This window comes from Poecilia formosa, unplaced genomic scaffold (assembly GCF_000485575.1).
Source record: "Poecilia formosa unplaced genomic scaffold, Poecilia_formosa-5.1.2 Scaffold139, whole genome shotgun sequence".
NCBI classification, from domain to species: Eukaryota; Metazoa; Chordata; class Actinopteri; order Cyprinodontiformes; family Poeciliidae; genus Poecilia; species Poecilia formosa.
The window spans coordinates 1580054-1598910 of record NW_006800078.1 but is presented as its reverse complement, the minus strand read 5'-3'; the positions used below and the strand labels follow the sequence as shown (position 1 = coordinate 1598910).

General features: G+C 41.3%; 3 protein-coding genes across 3 annotated transcripts; 2 read left to right on the top strand and 1 right to left on the bottom strand.

Moving 5' to 3' along the window:
- Positions 1 to 422: 422 nt before the first annotated feature.
- On the top strand, positions 423 to 4983 carry gpnmb (glycoprotein (transmembrane) nmb). Its single transcript, XM_007562676.2, has 11 exons — positions 423 to 600; positions 681 to 842; positions 1214 to 1387; positions 1475 to 1636; positions 1726 to 2049; positions 2914 to 2973; positions 3066 to 3278; positions 3417 to 3522; positions 3913 to 4133; positions 4234 to 4324; positions 4458 to 4983. The coding sequence occupies exons 1-11, from the start codon at positions 588 to 590 to the stop codon at positions 4609 to 4611; spliced, it is 1680 nt and encodes a 559-aa protein (XP_007562738.1). The 5' UTR covers positions 423 to 587; the 3' UTR covers positions 4612 to 4983.
- A 3560-nt stretch (positions 4984 to 8543) lies between these two features.
- Positions 8544 to 13391, bottom strand: LOC103145300 (insulin-like growth factor 2 mRNA-binding protein 3-B). Its single transcript, XM_007562675.2, has 7 exons — positions 13267 to 13391; positions 13032 to 13100; positions 11554 to 11673; positions 11399 to 11473; positions 11107 to 11238; positions 10891 to 11004; positions 8544 to 10196 (listed from the first exon to the last, which is right to left on the bottom strand). The coding sequence occupies exons 1-7, from the start codon at positions 13324 to 13326 to the stop codon at positions 10080 to 10082; spliced, it is 687 nt and encodes a 228-aa protein (XP_007562737.1). The 5' UTR covers positions 13327 to 13391; the 3' UTR covers positions 8544 to 10079.
- A 1282-nt stretch (positions 13392 to 14673) lies between these two features.
- On the top strand, positions 14674 to 18476 carry LOC103145312 (protein QNR-71-like; the record flags this gene model as incomplete). Its single annotated transcript, XM_016676684.1, has 9 exons — positions 14674 to 14875; positions 14963 to 15124; positions 15214 to 15537; positions 16407 to 16466; positions 16559 to 16771; positions 16910 to 17015; positions 17406 to 17626; positions 17727 to 17817; positions 17951 to 18476. Coding segments are annotated over 9 exons (1533 nt in total), but the record flags the coding sequence as incomplete, so codon positions are not given.
- Between the last annotated feature and the right edge of the window lie 381 nt (positions 18477 to 18857).

The window sequence follows — 18857 nt, the reverse complement described above, 5'->3', positions numbered from 1 at the left end:
TATATATATTATATTTTTAAGATTACTTTTGGCTTTTACTTTGCTTCTTTGTAGAAAGCAAAAAGATTTTACCCTTTACTCTCTCAAAAAGAGATTCAAGATTTCACTTGAACAACATGTGAAATTTCAACCACGAGCTTCAATACAATTTTTTTTAGGATTTTATTTGATTGAACAATTTTAAAAGAATTGAGCGTTTTGTGTACCATGCATTTGTTCCCAGCCTCCTTTACTTGTGTGCCCCTAAATAAAATCCACTTGAGAAGACACATGATTAGTAACTAGAGTCCTCTTCTGTGTCTTTCAAATTCAGTTTAAATCCAGCTGTTTGTTGGAGAACATTAGAAAACAACAAGACACAACATGGAGGTTTGAGATAGTGATGCCGATGAATCTTGCTTGAGTTGTTCATACAGTTCTCTTTGTGTTTTTCTCCTTCTCTAGCATACAGTGATGTTTTCCCCCACAAGCATTCATTAGCTGGCAAGTTCCCGTTTCCAATTCCAGCAATCCCTGGATGGGAGCCTGACACCAATCCATGGGACGATTACCTCTACCCTCCATTAAGCTCAAACCCAAGAGAGCTCATGCATCACAGAGGTGAACAAGTCTTTTCTACTGTAACTTCAAATCGTCTGCAGATCGTTTCTGGCCCTAGAGTAACCTGCACCTCTCTGCAGGCAAACCGAAGGTTCATCTGACCAGCGACAGCCCGGCTCTCAATGGCTCATGCATTACCTTTACTGCTAAGCTGGAGTATCCTCCATGCCAGAAGGAAGACGCAAACGGGGACCTTGTCTGGGACGAGCACTGCGAGGACGGTACGGAGCTGGAGGCCTCAGGTGCTACCAGAAAGTCAAGCTAGGGCACAAATGGCACATCACACCTCCGAGACATAGAAAAATGATCAGTCTGGAAAACTGTTAAGCTGTGATGTCTGTTTTTTTTTTTAAACCAATAACAACAAAACAAATGTGATAAGAGTAAATAAACACAGAAATAAGGGTTTGCCTCCTCATAAAATGAAAAGTCAATTTCATTAAATGCGTACCGACTGAATTCGCTCAACAAACTGAACACGGTAGTTTTAACCTTTTGAATAAATCTTATTTCAGTTACCTCATTGTACACTGACAGTCACTCATTAGTAGAGTTCCACAAATCTAATTATTATTTTTTTTAACAAGACATCCCCTTCTTTGCATTTGGACAGCCAACGGACAGCTTCGCTCAGGCTACGTCTATAACTGGACTTCTTGGTTGGATGACTATGGCTTCGGGAAGTGCACAGACCCGACAAAATGCAACGTGTTCCCTGATGGGAAGCCCTTCCCCCAGAGCAACGACTGGAGACGCAAGAGTTACATCTACGTGTGGCACACAATGGGTGAGACAGATACGACAAACGGCAACAAGCAGAACAACAAACATCCTTTCGTACGAGCCTCCTCCATGTTTCGTCTCTGCTTTCTAGGCCAGTACTACGAAACATGCGATGGCTCTTCTTCCAGTGTGACCATCAATACCACTAATATCCCGCTGGGGGGAGAAGTCATGGAGGTTATGGTGTACAGGAAGCGTGAGCGCAGGAAGTACAGCCCCTTGACCAGTGATAACACCGTCTTCTTAGTCACAGGTGGAGGCATATTTACATGTTCAAGTGTCAAACAAAACACAACCTGAAAGGTTTTAAAATAATAATAGCTACTTCCCGCATGCCCTCAGATAAGATCCCACTGGCCGTCGACATTTCCCAGAAGTCCGTAGTCAACAAGTCTGCCAGTGTTTTCATCCGTGGAGAGGAGATTGTCTTCAAGGTCCAGCTTCACGACCCCAGTGGTTACCTAAAGACAGCCGCTTCAGTGGATTACATCTGGGACTTCAGAGACGGAAACCAGGTCGTGACACACCGCGAGGTGACCACGCACACCTACAGCACGCTGGGAAGGATGAATGTGAAGCTGGTGGTGGAGGCCGCGTTTCCTGTCGAGTGTCCACCCACCTCTGCCACTCCGACTCCGAGGCGCCCCACATCACCACCTCTCACAGGTACTCGACCGAGACAGCTTGTAAAAGCGTCCTGGTCAAACGGCATGATGTTTTTTGGCATGGAGAAGTCGCAAAGCTTCCAGAAAAGCTTAGTTCTGGTCACTAATGTTAAGAAAGGGGTTTATTCACAGCCTATTAATGAATGGCTCTTGGCAGTAACCAAACTAATCGGATCTGAACAGGAGTCCTGCCAACATCACACAAGTTTGCGGCCACACGAACTAAACCTCGATGAAGCAACAGAACAGAAATGATATTCTGATGATAATGCAAAAACATGACTTTTCTTGTGCGATGTAAGCTCTTGCTAAATGTGTTGAAGTTGATTGACCCCATTGGCAGAACCAAACTTTTTGCAGCACCCAAAACTTCCAACACTGCCCAGGTGTTTGGTGTTGGATTGTGTTTGATTATCTGAGTCATATCAATGTGACAAAACAGGCAAAAACAGAAACAATCTGTACCAACCACCTGTTATCAATTGGCTTAGTAAAGACTGAGAAACAGCAACAACCAACGGACATACACTGCATCTGCATGAGATTTCTGATTAGTTCCACCTTGCATGTCATTAATTTTTCTAAACATTAACCTAATTTTCAACAATTTCTATAAACTTATCACCTTACCGAGCCTAAATCCGACTGTTTTCTGTTTAGCTCAGTGTGGAATACGAAAATTATTTTTATTTGCAAAATGACAGAGTGACGAGCAAGATGTTTTATTTTCATAGCTTTTCTAAAACGCTGAGGGTTTGCACCCATTTCCTTAATATTCATAAGAATAGCTTTGAATTAAACGATTCAGCTACTTTTCCATAAAATCATGACTCTAAAAACTGTTCTTATGGGTCTTCTCCGTCAGCGGCCCCCACAACTCCTCCGGCTACACATGCTGTCACAACGAAGATCAAGACGACGTTGGGTGAGTTTGCTTGTGGACGGGAGGTACAGTTTGTTCATGAAAAGAACCATCTCGAATGCCTTTAACTGTCCCTCGTCTCGTCTCTGTTTCAGCACCACCCAGAACCAGCCAGCCCGTTAACTCCTCCACTTTATCTGCCGTGACGACGGCGACGACGGGGTTGCCCACCACAGAGCCCCTCCTGTCCACGGTCGCCACAGAATCCAACCCCACCACCCTGCCTTGGCTCCGTAGCAGGGGTCTCAACGCCAACGAGTGTTTCCGATACGCCTACGGAACCTTCTCGGGCAACATCACTATAGTCGGTAGGCTGAGCAGAATATCTAACGATTTCATTTCTTCTTTTTAACAGTAAATCTAGCAGCATCTCCTTTGTCCTTTGATAACTGCGTTAGCTCCAGCTTCTCTCAAGCGTGTCGTCTCGCTACTTGTGTTCTACGCAGAGCCAAAGCCCCCACTGAGGAACCGGCTAAACAGTCGCATCTTGGACGTGTCGGCTGCCAGGGTGACCAACACCGACGTCAGCTTCAGGGTGAAATGTCTGGGAAGGTGAACATTTTTTCTTCTTTTTTTTTTTTTTAACTTAAAATACATACAATTTATTTAAATCTTAATATTAGGAAATGTTTCAACACTCCATTTGATTTTGAGATCACATTTAGATGGAAACTAAAGAGTCCTTAAATACAAGAATGCTAAGGAAATATAGTATTTTAAAAAAGACTGAGTTGTAAGAGAATCCAAGTTGTAAGAGCAATAAGCGGGACAGGAAAACCAAACCTATTTGGGATTCTAGTAAAGGTTTGGATTGGAGGGAGTGAAACACCCCAGCATCTTGACTTGAACAATGTGGTGAAGACACATCCAATCTTCATTTCCAGTTTATTCAATAACATAAAATCTGGATTTTACCCAGTTATCTCCATCGCTCTTTCGCAGCATCCCCACTTCAGCCTGCACCATCGTGTCAGACCCCAGCTGCTCTCAGGTGCGCAACATCATGTGCGACGACGTGCCGCCTTCATCCGAGTGTGAAGTGCGCCTGCGGCGAAGGTTCCTGGAACCGGGCACCTACTGCGTGAACATCACCCTGGAGAACTCCAGCAGCATGGCACTCGCCAGCACCACCATCACCATCAGCAAGTCTCAAGACGCACCCGGTTGGTTGGAAAAGTGCTCTGGAAACATAATGCCCTCCTCAGAAATTTTAATTATTTAATAATAATAATAAAAAAAAATTGTCCCTATTATTCATCCCAGCGCCTAAAACTTCAAACACCGCCCAGGTGGTTCTGACTTCAAGCGCCGTGCTGGTGGGAGTCTTCGCGATCGTTGCCTACATGGTCTACCGGTGAGTGTGCATCATTTTGAATCCTGTGAATTAATGACCCATTCACAACAGATGACAAGGATGTTTTCTTGTGCAAATAAAACAAAGAATTATGACCCTCTAAAATCTTTCTTTTTTTTTTTCTTTTTTTAAGACGTCACAAGGTCTACAGACCCATCCGAAGGTCGCTGGTTGAGGATGCCTGTGCCAATTCTGGTGCTGCAGGTCACATGGTTCGCCTGAGGGAGGCGCTCTTCCCCTCTAGCGAGGAGAGTCGCCACCTTTTGACCGAGAGACAGGCTTTGTAGGGTTTGGAGGAGTTGCATCAAATAAGCTTTTTTTTCTCTCTCTCTCTCTCTCTTGTGCTTTAAAATAAAAGACACTTCTGAAATGAAGCAATGAGAATTGATACTAATAATGTCCTAATTCAGCCGAATCCTAATGCTCTACAGTTCAGAGAAGATGTACTAAAGAGGTCGCTTGATTTGTGGCTGCTGCACTAATTTTAATGTCAGCTTGGAATGAATTTGCTGTGAAGGAGTTTCGATAAGTCATATTGGTGCCTTTGATTAAAAGCAATATGAAGAAATGTCAACATCGAGGATGCGTTGTACCTTTTTCCGTAAACTCTTGCAAAACCTTTGGTTTTTGATTCCTTATTAAACAATTTCAACTTTAAAGTTCGAGTCCTAAATTATTTAAAGATCTCTTAAACAACTCATTTCATTAATGTAATTCTTCATGATATATTTGTGTCATGCTAAAGATTTTGCCCTGTAATCTGACTAATGAAGTCACCCTGGTATTTGCAGAGTTCATGGATTCCTGACACTATATTGCATGTTTTAATGTGACAACTGAAGGTTTTCTTTGATTGTTCCTGTGGAAAACTTGCAAAAAGACACAGATGAAAGTTTTTTTTTTCTTTTTTCAGAATGTCCAGGTATTAAAAATTAAGTTGCTGTTTCAATTGTAGAGACACTAACAACAATACAGATGTCTATTTGAATGTTTTTGCATTCATCTGATAACGGCCACTGAAATATTTAGTCTCAATTTGCTGTTTAATAAAGAAATAAAAAAAAAAGAAACTTTAATGGCATTGAAAATGTTTACAGCAGCATCTAATACTTGAAGGCGCCTAAGGATACACCAACCAGTGCATTTTCCATGTACTTTTCTTGCCTCGGCTATATTTTGAACAGTTTTGATATAATCCAGGACATTCAGGAATGAAATATCAACTTTGAGGTTTTTTGTTGTTGATGGAGACTGCCAGGGTACACCTGTAGTTTTAGATTATTCTTTTTAAAGGGACAGCATTATGCACTTCCCAGACACACATAGTGCCATTTTGTATGCCAAGTGGGGTAGGGCTGCTTAGAAACTGCAGCTCAGAGGAGAATCTGCGATTTGAAGGCGGCGCTTTCTCCACCTGACAGGTGTTTTGCACAGCTGAATGGTTGCCACTGGAGACTAAAGGGTTTTTCAAATGTGCATGAAAGAATCAAAGCAACATTCCAGGTATGTTTGATAAGCTTTACGTGATGTAAAACTAAAAATGAGTCGATTTGATTGTCGGAGCATTCTGCAGTAAACATTTTCTCCACGCACTGCTACCCCACTCCATCCAGATGTGAAAAAGGAATCCAAGTCAATGACTTTCAAGATGATACTATGTGAAGTGTTTTTTTTTTTTCTTCTCACGCCCTCCCCCAAACGAGCCAATAAAACACAGCTGGGTAATAAAATAGGCAAGTATTTCAACCTAATGGTGATCATCATCTTCAGAACCACCAACTGGTTTTTTTATTCCTGGTTGGTTTCTGCACATAATCTCCACTCAGACTCTTTAGTTTTCCATCACAGCCTTCTACAGTTTGGAAATCCACAGGATTTTTTATTTATTTATTTTTTTTAAACTAAAATGATGCCAGTGACAAAGACAGGACTGCAAATGAATGCATGGTACTCTTATGAGTCCAATTTTACACGTCAGTCCAGCAACATTGCTGCCAAGAATCAGTTAAACACCTTTGAAGATGGAATTTAATTGAAACAGTAAAACACTAGTGGACATCCACAAAGAGAAATCTGGATTTGCTTTATTTCGTTGTGAAAAAGCTCTTTGGCAATATGTCTTACGCCACTGAAAAGCCTATTTATTCTCTTAAATGGTGCCACAATAAGGAAATGCAAGTGTGGGCTGTGTTGGAAAACTTGCCAAATTTGTCCTCGCTCGATGCCAAACAGCTTACTCTGCCCTTGGTATTTAATCAAATTGTATTACTGAAGTTTGAACACACAAGAAATCAACTTAATTCAACATGGAGAACCATATGGAACCAGAACGGCCAGAATCTTCATGCCTCATCTGGCATGAGCAACGCAACCAAGTTGATCCAATGAGGTTTTGTGGCAAGGACTGAAGGGGAGGCTTTTCCTTTCCCTCCAATCTCAAATTCTAGAGAAACCCTGAAACAAATTTGTGGATTTTTGGGAGGAAAAGTAAAGACGTCGAAGGTAAAAGCTCAGACAGAGTGGTAATATGTGATAGATGCAGGTTGGAGAATCTCAACATTTCTGCACTGTGATTGCCTCCAATGCCAAAAATAAAACCTTCACCGTTTGAACTCGATTGCATTTTCTTTACGAATGTGGCTCATTTTAGTATGTAATTTTTACTTGTACAAGATTTTCCATGAAGCAAAAGAAAAAAAAAATCCCTTGTCATGTGCTACATTTAGAAAAAAAAAATAAAGCACATCTGAATTTCATTTGGCAGATTTTTAAATGAGTCGAGAATGACATTAAAGAAATGTTGGTTTCTTGAATTGTATTCTGCCAAATAAAATGGAACTTGGCAAGTTTTATGGCAAAAGCAATGGATAATCATTTAAAAGTTGAATTGTGCAGACCTCAAGGAAACGACGTGCATAAAACAAAGGACCCACTTCTGTCATCAATATTAAAACAAAAAAAAAAAGAACTTTATTTTTTTTTTATTATTTTTTTTTATTTAGAGGCATTTGACAAGTGGAGCTGTGTGGTTGTGGGGAGGTGACGGGGCACAAGTATGGTTGCAGAGAGGGGGAGGAGAGAACATCATGCTGAAGGTCGATCACTTTTCCATAAACAGATTCAGTCCCTCTAATTTGTCCCATACCAAAAAAAAAATGTTCCACATTACACAACCAAGAAACGCTAACCGAAAAATGCCATCAAATCAGCGAGTGTAGCATCTTGTGAAAGACAAAACAGACTTGCATTTTCTTGTCTTTAAGTCTTATAAATCTGAAAGAGGAAATAAAACAAAAACAGGTCCTATTTTGCATTAGACTGAAAGCAAAAATCAAAAGATTTGATTTATTTTCCAGAAAGAAAGAAAAAAAGTTTGAATACATGTAAGCCACACCACCAAAAACAGAAAGCAGTAAGGAATAATCATTGAGGATCTCAAAGCCAAAAAGGAGTATATATAAACACTGATCAAAAGAAAACATTTCTATCACTTTCCATTATTCTCAATTCTACAGAGTTCATTAGTTTAAATTTTTGTTTCTTTTCTGGGGAGGTGCACAAAAGTTTGTGTGTGGGTGTGTGGGAAGGGATGGGTGATGGGGGCGGGGCCTAACAAATGGTAGAATGCCTCCAATTCAAATATGTGTCTAAAGAGGTAGATCAAAAACAAACTGGATGAGGGGAGGGTGGGTATCAGGAGGATCATTTTAAGCATCACTTGTGCCCCTCGGTTAAGCGTGACGTCAGAAGGGCGCACCCAGGTAGAAACAAGTGTTCGGGGTACTGAGGTATTGGTGCGCGCTGGCGCTCAGTGGGGGCGGGGTGAGGCGTCCAGTGCCACAGCAACTCCCTCCCCCACCCCTCACCCCCCTCAGCTGAGGTAGACTGCGTTCTACTGTGGAAGCATGGATACACTCTAGCACTTTACCACAATATATATTTACATTCGGCACGGAAACAAAAAGGAAATAAAATTACCGTTTAGGATTTTTGCTTCCTGTCCGAGTGGGGTGGGGGGGCTCATTCACAATTATGCGTCATTTAACTTGTTTTCCCCTGGATGAGCAACCAAAAAAAAAAAATTTATCTAATCAAGTTGCAAAAAAGGACAGCTCACTTTCTCCAAGCCCAAAACGTAAAAATGCATCCATCTGTGCCACTCCCCCGACTCACCATGAAAAGAAAATTAATGACTTGATGGCCACGTCACTATGGCAGAGTTTGAACCTTACCAGGATAGCGTTTAGCAATACGGCGCCGGATGACCCAGAAATGAAACAGACCAAGAGAGGGAAGTAAAAAATAAAAAATACAGATGCTCCGACAACAGCTACAGGGAGGACCCATCACAGTTTGAGCTGCAGCATCCTGACCGCAGCCCTCAATAAGAAGGCAAAAAGAATTTGACATTAAAACTACCAGCGAAACCCCAAAATAAATGGCATTGCTGCAAATATGTATGGTTGGCTTTTTTTTTTTTGTATTTGCATGCGTTTAGTTGTTCTGTACTTGCTTTTGTCTTCAAGAAGATGGTGGACCGTCAAGGGGGAAAAAAACTGAGGCAATTTTTTTCTCTATATACTTCTCCGTCAGCCGCCAGCTGAGGGGGTGAGGGGGCGCCAACTCTTGCTGCAAGGCTGCTATGTACAAATAAATTTTATGTACAGAGTCATCTTTGTTCACACATCCACATGTACAATGCCGCCTAAAGCACCAGAGTTGAAGGCAAGGTCAGTTGGCAGCTGACCCGGAAATTTTAAATTTTCTTAAAAAAATAAAAATGTTCAAAGACTATCAGCTTTATAAAGTATACAAAATACCACAAAAGCAAAATAAAAAGAAAGGAACTTTTTTTTTCTCCATATAATCATTTTTTTTCTCTTCTGAGGTACTAGATCCTGAGGTAGTTAAACAAAATGCATAAATTGGTTTTTCAGGGCAGCAGCTCGGCACCCTTTTCTCCAAAGGTGTCAGTCGCAGCGATGCCCGCTCTACTAAATATATATATATATATGTATTTATATTTATATATTGATCTATTTATATAGGTCTATCTATAAAATGCATCCGAATTTTTCTTTAAAAAAATGCCACTTTCATTCCGAGGGCAGGACGCCTGATATATAACCGACCCTCACAGGGGTCCTGTCCTAAAACAAGAATTTTTTCCCCTAAATGTGGCCCACCTGGCCAGAGCCAACCCTCCCCCCAACTAAACCTCTGTTGGTCCGACCAGGACCAAGCAATGCCTTTTCTCTTTCCACGGAAAAACTCGTGAGAAAGCTTTAACCAATTAAGAAAAACTAAACAACCTAAACATCTTTAAGGTACCACACCATAGGGGGTGATAAAAAAAGGGGTGTAGGGAAGGGGGGGGGTCTGTATTTCTTCCTCATAGTTTTAGTGTAAAAAGAACCAAATAAAAAACAAACTACACCCAAGGAGGGGGTAAAGGAAGGGGTTGAACGGAGGGCAGGTGATGTTGGCGAAAGCCCTCTAAAGTACATTCTCACAGCAGACGCAGAGACGTGAAGTGGGTGGAGCTTAAGAGGTGTACGGTGTCGTCACCCTCACTTTAAAGTCATCAAGTTGTTCAGGGAGGGGTGGATGTTTGGTTCCGATGACCTTGACCCCTGAGATGTGCATTAGGATCCACTGTCATTTTTCTTTTCCCCCTATGAGCTTTTCTGCATCTCTTCATCTTTCGAGTTTCACGACGGATCCAGTCACCGTTCTTCTAGAGTTTGCTGGAGCTTCACTTCCTGCGTGGCGTCGGAGGCTGGCCGCCCGATGGAGACTTGGGCTGCTGCTGCTGTTGATGCTGCTGCCTCCTCACCTGAGTCAGGATCTCCTGAATCTTCCTCTGGGCCAACTAAACCAGATAGAAGAACATTAGTGTCCTCAAAACACATTGTTGGAATTTTAGGATTCATTTGTAAATATGGCTGAGACTACAAGTTCCCCCACTGAATGTTTTGTTAAATTTGCTGCAAATATGTACGGTTGGCTTGTTTTTATTATTTTTGCACACATTTAGTTGTTCTGTACTTGCTTTTGTCTTCAGGAAGATGGTGGACCATCAAGGGGGAAAACAAAACAAAAAAAATGTTGAAATTACTTTACTGCATTTTATTTATTTATTTTTCAGATAACTGACATGAACATGCCCCCAAGAGATCTTTCAGTTACAACAATGTAAAATTAAAAAAAACTCCTTTAGAAAAGCAAATGAATGCAAATTTATTGCTTTTTCTTTTGAAAGACACTGCTGTAGAAGTTATATCTTTCACTTTTAACAGTTTTTGTCCAACAACTGCATGCATGTAATCAGATTCACTTAATACCAAGTTTTGCTGCGACTTCAACTACTCCAGAGGAGAAATATAGTTTAAATGAAGATTAAGTCGAATGAATAAACTTAATGTCAGAGTTTTGGTTTTGTATTTTTAGACATTCGTGTAATTGGTCACAGGTTTTTTTATTTATTTATTTATTTTTTTTTACAGTGAAATGTTTACACATCTTGAAAACTGTTGCCTTGTACATCTATGATTTCCTTGACCCACCTGGCATGCAAAGAAGTGTCCACTGATCTTCACTATGACCTGGTCGTTCTCGTCAGGGGTCTGGTCCCTGGGAACCACCACTTCTGCACAGGTCAAGTTCTGCAGCTCATTCACCTGCAGTCACATATTATATTATTACTGGTGCACAATTCAGATCCCCCCCTCCCCCAACCAAGCCCAACATCCGGGAGCATCCATCTATGAAGCTATATTTACCGTTTTTCCACCTTTCCCAATGACGCGTCCAGCAGCAAAAGAGGGAACCTTGATGTGCGCTTCCAGCTTCACCTCTTCTTTCGGCCCAAAAAAGTTCTCCTCTTTAAGCTTGCCAAAGATGCGACACTGAGCCTGAAGACAGAAAGGTTCAAGTAGAGATTAAATAAAACTAACTTTTAACCAATTTTAACATTTGCTCTTTCCAACCGAGCAACGTCAAATAGGACAACCTTCTAACTCATGTGAGAGATACAACTTCCAAACTTTTAAATCAAGTCTCAAGGTTCTGCACCTTAAACTGAGCTTCTGGTGGCCCGACGATGATGACCATTCTCTGCTTGGCATCCATTCCTTCTGCTGGAGCGATCTGAAAACAGGTAAAACGCAGCATTAACGGCAGCCTACACCCAGACGTCTACCTCCTATCAACACAACGTTTCTCCTCACCTTGATTGAGGCTCCTGCAAAGTGTGACAGCTGTTTGATGTGTTGGCCCTGTTTCCCAATGATGGCTCCCACAGCAAGCGCAGGAATGAACAGGTGAACTGTCTCAGACTCCGGCTGGCCCTGCTGAGCGAAACAAAAGGTTACAAATGTGACTGGAAGACTCAAATGGGACCGACGCTACAGCTCCAGCCACCGATGTGCCAAGGCAGATAAGGGATCAAGCAGAAGCTGCACTATTCTGTAAGAGTTGAATGTAGACACTTGAAATTAGTAGCTGAAAAGGAGTAGCTTCTATCTAGAAGAGAGACAAAAGGTACAATTTCTATTATTAATCTCTAAACTGTTGGATCAGATCAGTGTAAAAACATGTAGGGATGTGATTAGTCCAAGATGAACAGCATGATGTAGAAACATGTTGGTGAAAACTTGAATATGTAAAGAAAAGGGAACACCGAAAAGTCTCGTTTAATTGCACTCCATGAAAAGCTTTGATTTAGTAACGTAAAGAGGCTCTATAGTTTAGAAATCAACACTCACCAAAAACCAAATTGAGTTCTCTAGACAAGGTCAGCATAAACACTCATTTGTTGTTTTTTATGTGTTGCTTGCCATTCACTCATTTAATTATAATATATAATTATTCTTGAATGTTCACATCTTTGCTACAACCACAAGCTTCAAAGCATTTATGTGGATTTTGTTTGGTGGGCCAATACAGAGTTTTAAAAATAAAAATAAAATAAAAAAACAAAACATGGTTTTCAAACTTTGACAAGTCTTAAAATTGCAGTGTGCATTTGTTAAAATTAGTGCACATGGTGGGAGAATGCTTTAAAGACAACTATGACCTGCACACTCCACAAATCTGGCCTTTGTGGAAGAGTGGCACAAATAAAGCTAGTGTTCAAAGAAAGACATAAGCACTGCATCGTGTCCCTCTAAACAGCATCAGGACTGTTAAAATTATGTTCTTAAAATTTAAATAAATAAAAAAAAAAACGTACCCTTTTTCTCCAACTTCACAATTATGAAGTGCTTTGTGTTGATCTTACAGATAAAACCTAAACATCATGCACTGACGTTTGTGGTTGTAACGTCACCACAAAAATGTGACAAAATTTAAGAGTGAATACTTTCTACAAGGCAATGTAGACACTGTCGATTGTTCATGCCTGGTAGAACTCTGCTGTTTATGCAATAAGACAATATTTTCAGAGATGCAGATGTTTGGTAGAGGTTATAAAAACCATTTGCCTGCTTAGCTCTTTTGGTATATATACACAGCGTATCAGAGAAACCACTAAGGTCACATTAATATTGGAGTCTGTCATCCTTCTCGCACTCACTGCGCATTTCGAGAGTTTGCCTAAATCCCAATATATGGGGAAATGAAGGAGAACTTTACAGCAAACCCAAACCCCTAATCTCGCAGCGAGCAGCCACAAGCCGTGCAAAGCACTTTGGGATGGGTGACTTACAGCAAGTGGCTGGCTGCTTGCCGACAGCATAGAAGCCCAAAATGGCCCCTCAGCCCCATAAGGACTGCACTAGAGGGGAAAAAGGAAACGTGAAACTCTGTTGCTCAAGACCGATTTCTGCTTTCGTTTCAGTTGCAGACTTCACAGGCCTCACCCAACAATTTAGAAAACCGAGTCAACAGTTCTTGGCTTTGTAGTGTTGGAAGTGTTAATAGGCGGCAGACTTGTCACTTACGCCATACGAGCATCCACCGTGAGCTCCAGGAGGCGAGACGTTGGCCATGGAGGGACCCATGCCTGGTGCTCCACTGGGGAACAAACCCAAAGCGTTCAGATTCAAGCCAGGAATGAGGTTGGATTGGAGCTGTAAATAAAATGGTAGTATATTAACTGGTGACTATTCAAATGAACTTGTCAAGCATCCTCCTTTCATTTTTGACACAGCTGTACTCCCAAAAAATAAAAAAAATCTGAGCAACTTCTACAAAAGTTTTCAAAAACCAGGCGCATAAAATGAACCTCGACTCGTAAGATTTCCTACAATTCACGTAATGCATATTCATCCTACCGGCAATAAAAAATACTTAAGGTAAAATAAAAAATACCTTAAGGATTACTGAAAAACGATTACTTTTTCAGTAATCGTTAAAAGAAAAGAAAAAGTCCACTGAATTTGTTCATTAATCCAAACATTACAGTTTGTCCTGAAGCACTACAAGTATCAAGATGAAATATTAAGTCATCTTCACATGATGTTTCAGGATCTGAAAGTGCTGCCATAGCAGTCGAGTTCAACAGATACGCCGATAAGGAATTAAGCATTTTACTTACTAAAGCAGAACTTTTGGCTCTTTTCTGCCTTTTTAAAGTCAGTAGTTTCAAAACTGGGCACAAACACGCTCATATCATACAGAAAACAAACTTTATAGGAAGTAAAATGGAGGATAAAACAGAACGGTATACAATTCAAACATTTCCTCTTTTAATACAAAGAACAATACATTACATATTTAAGCATTAATAAAGAGGTGGTGTGCACAAATGCATTAAAATCAGTTTGTTCAGGAGTTAACCTGAACTTTCTTTTTAATTGATGCCACAAATTTTGGTATTTTGTATATTACCTTAGTTTTACCTCTAGGTGGCACTTTTGTGTTTGAAACAATTCTTGCATAAAAAGGTAGGAACCTTTAATTTGGTGTCAGACCATGTAATTTGAGAGAGTTGCAGTTCTTTAGGATTACTGTCAGATGTAAAAGCGAACTAATGTATTTGACATACATTACAGCAAGATGAGGGCAACGGAATATATATTGGGGGCTTTATTAAAAAGTTAGAAATAGATTTATGGCACAAATTTTGTGTTCAACAGATGGGCTTATTTAAACAGCACCAGGATTTAACTAAAGATTAATACAAATCTACNCAAATGTGATAAGAGTAAATAAACACAGAAATAAGGGTTTGCCTCCTCATAAAATGAAAAGTCAATTTCATTAAATGCGTACCGACTGAATTCGCTCAACAAACTGAACACGGTAGTTTTAACCTTTTGAATAAATCTTATTTCAGTTACCTCATTGTACACTGACAGTCACTCATTAGTAGAGTTCCACAAATCTAATTATTATTTTTTTTAACAAGACATCCCCTTCTTTGCATTTGGACAGCCAACGGACAGCTTCGCTCAGGCTACGTCTATAACTGGACTTCTTGGTTGGATGACTATGGCTTCGGGAAGTGCACAGACCCGACAAAATGCAACGTGTTCCCTGATGGGAAGCCCTTCCCCCAGAGCAACGACTGGAGACGCAAGAGTTACATCTACGTGTGGCACACAATGGGTGAGACAGATACGACAAACGGCAACAAGCAGAACAACAAACATCCTTTCGTACGAGCCTCCTCCATGTTTCGTCTCTGCTTTCTAGGCCAGTACTACGAAACATGCGATGGCTCTTCTTCCAGTGTGACCATCAATACCACTAATATCCCGCTGGGGGGAGAAGTCATGGAGGTTATGGTGTACAGGAAGCGTGAGCGCAGGAAGTACAGCCCCTTGACCAGTGATAACACCGTCTTCTTAGTCACAGGTGGAGGCATATTTACATGTTCAAGTGTCAAACAAAACACAACCTGAAAGGTTTTAAAATAATAATAGCTACTTCCCGCATGCCCTCAGATAAGATCCCACTGGCCGTCGACATTTCCCAGAAGTCCGTAGTCAACAAGTCTGCCAGTGTTTTCATCCGTGGAGAGGAGATTGTCTTCAAGGTCCAGCTTCACGACCCCAGTGGTTACCTAAAGACAGCCGCTTCAGTGGATTACATCTGGGACTTCAGAGACGGAAACCAGGTCGTGACACACCGCGAGGTGACCACGCACACCTACAGCACGCTGGGAAGGATGAATGTGAAGCTGGTGGTGGAGGCCGCGTTTCCTGTCGAGTGTCCACCCACCTCTGCCACTCCGACTCCGAGGCGCCCCACATCACCACCTCTCACAGGTACTCGACCGAGACAGCTTGTAAAAGCGTCCTGGTCAAACGGCATGATGTTTTTTGGCATGGAGAAGTCGCAAAGCTTCCAGAAAAGCTTAGTTCTGGCCGTTAATGTTAAGAAAGGGGTTTATTCACAGCCTATTAATGAATGGCTCTTGGCAGTAACCAAACTAATCGGATCTGAACAGGAGTCCTGCCAACATCACACAAGTTTGCGGCCACACAAACTAAACCTCGATGAAGCAACAGAACAGAAATGATATTCTGATGATAATGCAAAAACATGACTTTTCTTGTGCGATGTAAGCTCTTGCTAAATGTGTTGAAGTTGATTGACCCCATTGGCAGAACCAAACTTTTTGCAGCACCCAAAACTTCCAACACTGCCCAGGTGTTTGGTGTTGGATTGTGTTTGATTATCTGAATCATATCAATGTGACAAAACAGGCAAAAACAGAAACAATCTGTACCAACCACCTGTTATCAATTGGCTTAGCAGAGTAAAGACTGAGAAACAGCAACAACCAACGGACATACACTGCATCTGCATGAGATTTCTGATTAGTTCCACCTTGCATGTCATTAATTTTTCTAAACATTAACCTAATTTTCAACAATTTCTATAAACTTATCACCTTACCGAGCCTAAATCCGACTGTTTTCTGTTTAGCTCAGTGTGGATTACGAAAATTATTTTTATTTGCAAAATGACAGAGTGACGAGCAAGATGTTTTATTTTCATAGCTTTTCTAAAACGCTGAGGGTTTGCACCCATTTCCTTAATATTCATAAGAATAGCTTTGAATTAAACGATTCAGCTACTTTTCCATAAAATCATGACTCTAAAAACTGTTCTTATGGGTCTTCTCCGTCAGCGGCCCCCACAACTCCTCCGGCTACACATGCTGTCACAACGAAGATCAAGACGACGTTGGGTGAGTTTGCTTGTGGACGGGAGGTACAGTTTGTTCATGAAAAGAACCATCTCGAATGCCTTTAACTGTCCCTCGTCTCGTCTCTGTTTCAGCACCACCCAGAACCAGCCAGCCCGTTAACTCCTCCACTTTATCTGCCGTGACGACGGCGACGACGGGGTTGCCCACCACAGAGCCCCTCCTGTCCACGGTCGCCACAGAATCCAACCCCACCACCCTGCCTTGGCTCCGTAGCAGGGGTCTCAACGCCAACGAGTGTTTCCGATACGCCTACGGAACCTTCTCGGGCAACATCACTATAGTCGGTAGGCTGAGCAGAATATCTAACGATTTCATTTCTTCTTTTTAACAGTAAATCTAGCAGCATCTCCTTTGTCCTTTGATAACTGCGTTAGCTCCAGCTTCTCTCAAGCGTGTCGTCTCGCTACTTGTGTTCTACGCAGAGCCAAAGCCCCCACTGAGGAACCGGCTAAACAGTCGCATCTTGGACGTGTCGGCTGCCAGGGTGACCAACACCGACGTCAGCTTCAGGGTGAAATGTCTGGGAAGGTGAACATTTTTTCTTCTTTTTTTTTTTTTTAACTTAAAATACATACAATTTATTTAAATCTTAATATTAGGAAATGTTTCAACACTCCATTTGATTTTGAGATCACATTTAGATGGAAACTAAAGAGTCCTTAAATACAAGAATGCTAAGGAAATATAGTATTTTAAAAAAGACTGAGTTGTAAGAGAATCCAAGTTGTAAGAGCAATAAGCGGGACAGGAAAACCAAACCTATTTGGGATTCTAGTAAAGGTTTGGATTGGAGGGAGTGAAACACCCCAGCATCTTGACTTGAACAATGTGGTGAAGACACATCCAATCTTCATTTCCAGTTTATTCAATAACATAAAATCTGGATTTTACCCAGTTATCTCCATCGCTCTTTCGCAGCATCCCCACTTCAGCCTGCACCATCGTGTCAGACCCCAGCTGCTCTCAGGTGCGCAACATCATGTGCGACGACGTGCCGCCTTCATCCGAGTGTGAAGTGCGCCTGCGGCGAAGGTTCCTGGAACCGGGCACCTACTGCGTGAACATCACCCTGGAGAACTCCAGCAGCATGGCACTCGCCAGCACCACCATCACCATCAGCAAGTCTCAAGACGCACCCGGTTGGTTGGAAAAGTGCTCTGGAAACATAATGCCCTCCTCAGAAATTTTAATTATTTAATAATAATAATAAAAAAAAATTGTCCCTATTATTCATCCCAGCGCCTAAAACTTCAAACACCGCCCAGGTGGTTCTGACTTCAAGCGCCGTGCTGGTGGGAGTCTTCGCGATCGTTGCCTACATGGTCTACCGGTGAGTGTGCATCATTTTGAATCCTGTGAATTAATGACCCATTCACAACAGATGACAAGGATGTTTTCTTGTGCAAATAAAACAAAGAATTATGACCCTCTAAAATCTTTCTTTTTTTTTTTCTTTTTTTAAGACGTCACAAGGTCTACAGACCCATCCGAAGGTCGCTGGTTGAGGATGCCTGTGCCAATTCTGGTGCTGCAGGTCACATGGTTCGCCTGAGGGAGGCGCTCTTCCCCTCTAGCGAGGAGAGTCGCCACCTTTTGACCGAGAGACAGGCTTTGTAGGGTTTGGAGGAGTTGCATCAAATAAGCTTTTTTTTCTCTCTCTCTCTCTCTCTTGTGCTTTAAAATAAAAGACACTTCTGAAATGAAGCAATGAGAATTGATACTAATAATGTCCTAATTCAGCCGAATCCTAATGCTCTACAGTTCAGAGAAGATGTACTAAAGAGGTCGCTTGATTTGTGGCTGCTGCACTAATTTTAATGTCAGCTTGGAATGAATTTGCTGTGAAGGAGTTTCGATAAGTCATATTGGTGCCTTTGATTAAAAGCAATATGAAGAAATGTCAACATCGAGGATGCGTTGTACCTTTTTCCGTAAACTCTTGCAAAACCTTTGGTTTTTGATTCCTTATTAAACAATTTCAACTTTAAAGTTCGAGTCCTAAATTATTTAAAGATCTCTTAAACAACTCATTTCATTAATGTAATTCTTCATGATATATTTGTGTCATGCTAAAGATTTTGCCCTGTAATCTGACTAATGAAGTCACCCTGGTATTTGCAGAGTTCATGGATTCCTGACACTATATTGCATGTTTTAATGTGACAACTGAAGGTTTTCTTTGATTGTTCCTGTGGAAAACTTGCAAAAAGACACAGATGAAAGTTTTTTTTTTCTTTTTTCAGAATGTCCAGGTATTAAAAATTAAGTTGCTGTTTCAATTGTAGAGACACTAACAACAATACAGATGTCTATTTGAATGTTTTTGCATTCATCTGATAACGGCCACTGAAATATTTAGTCTCAATTTGC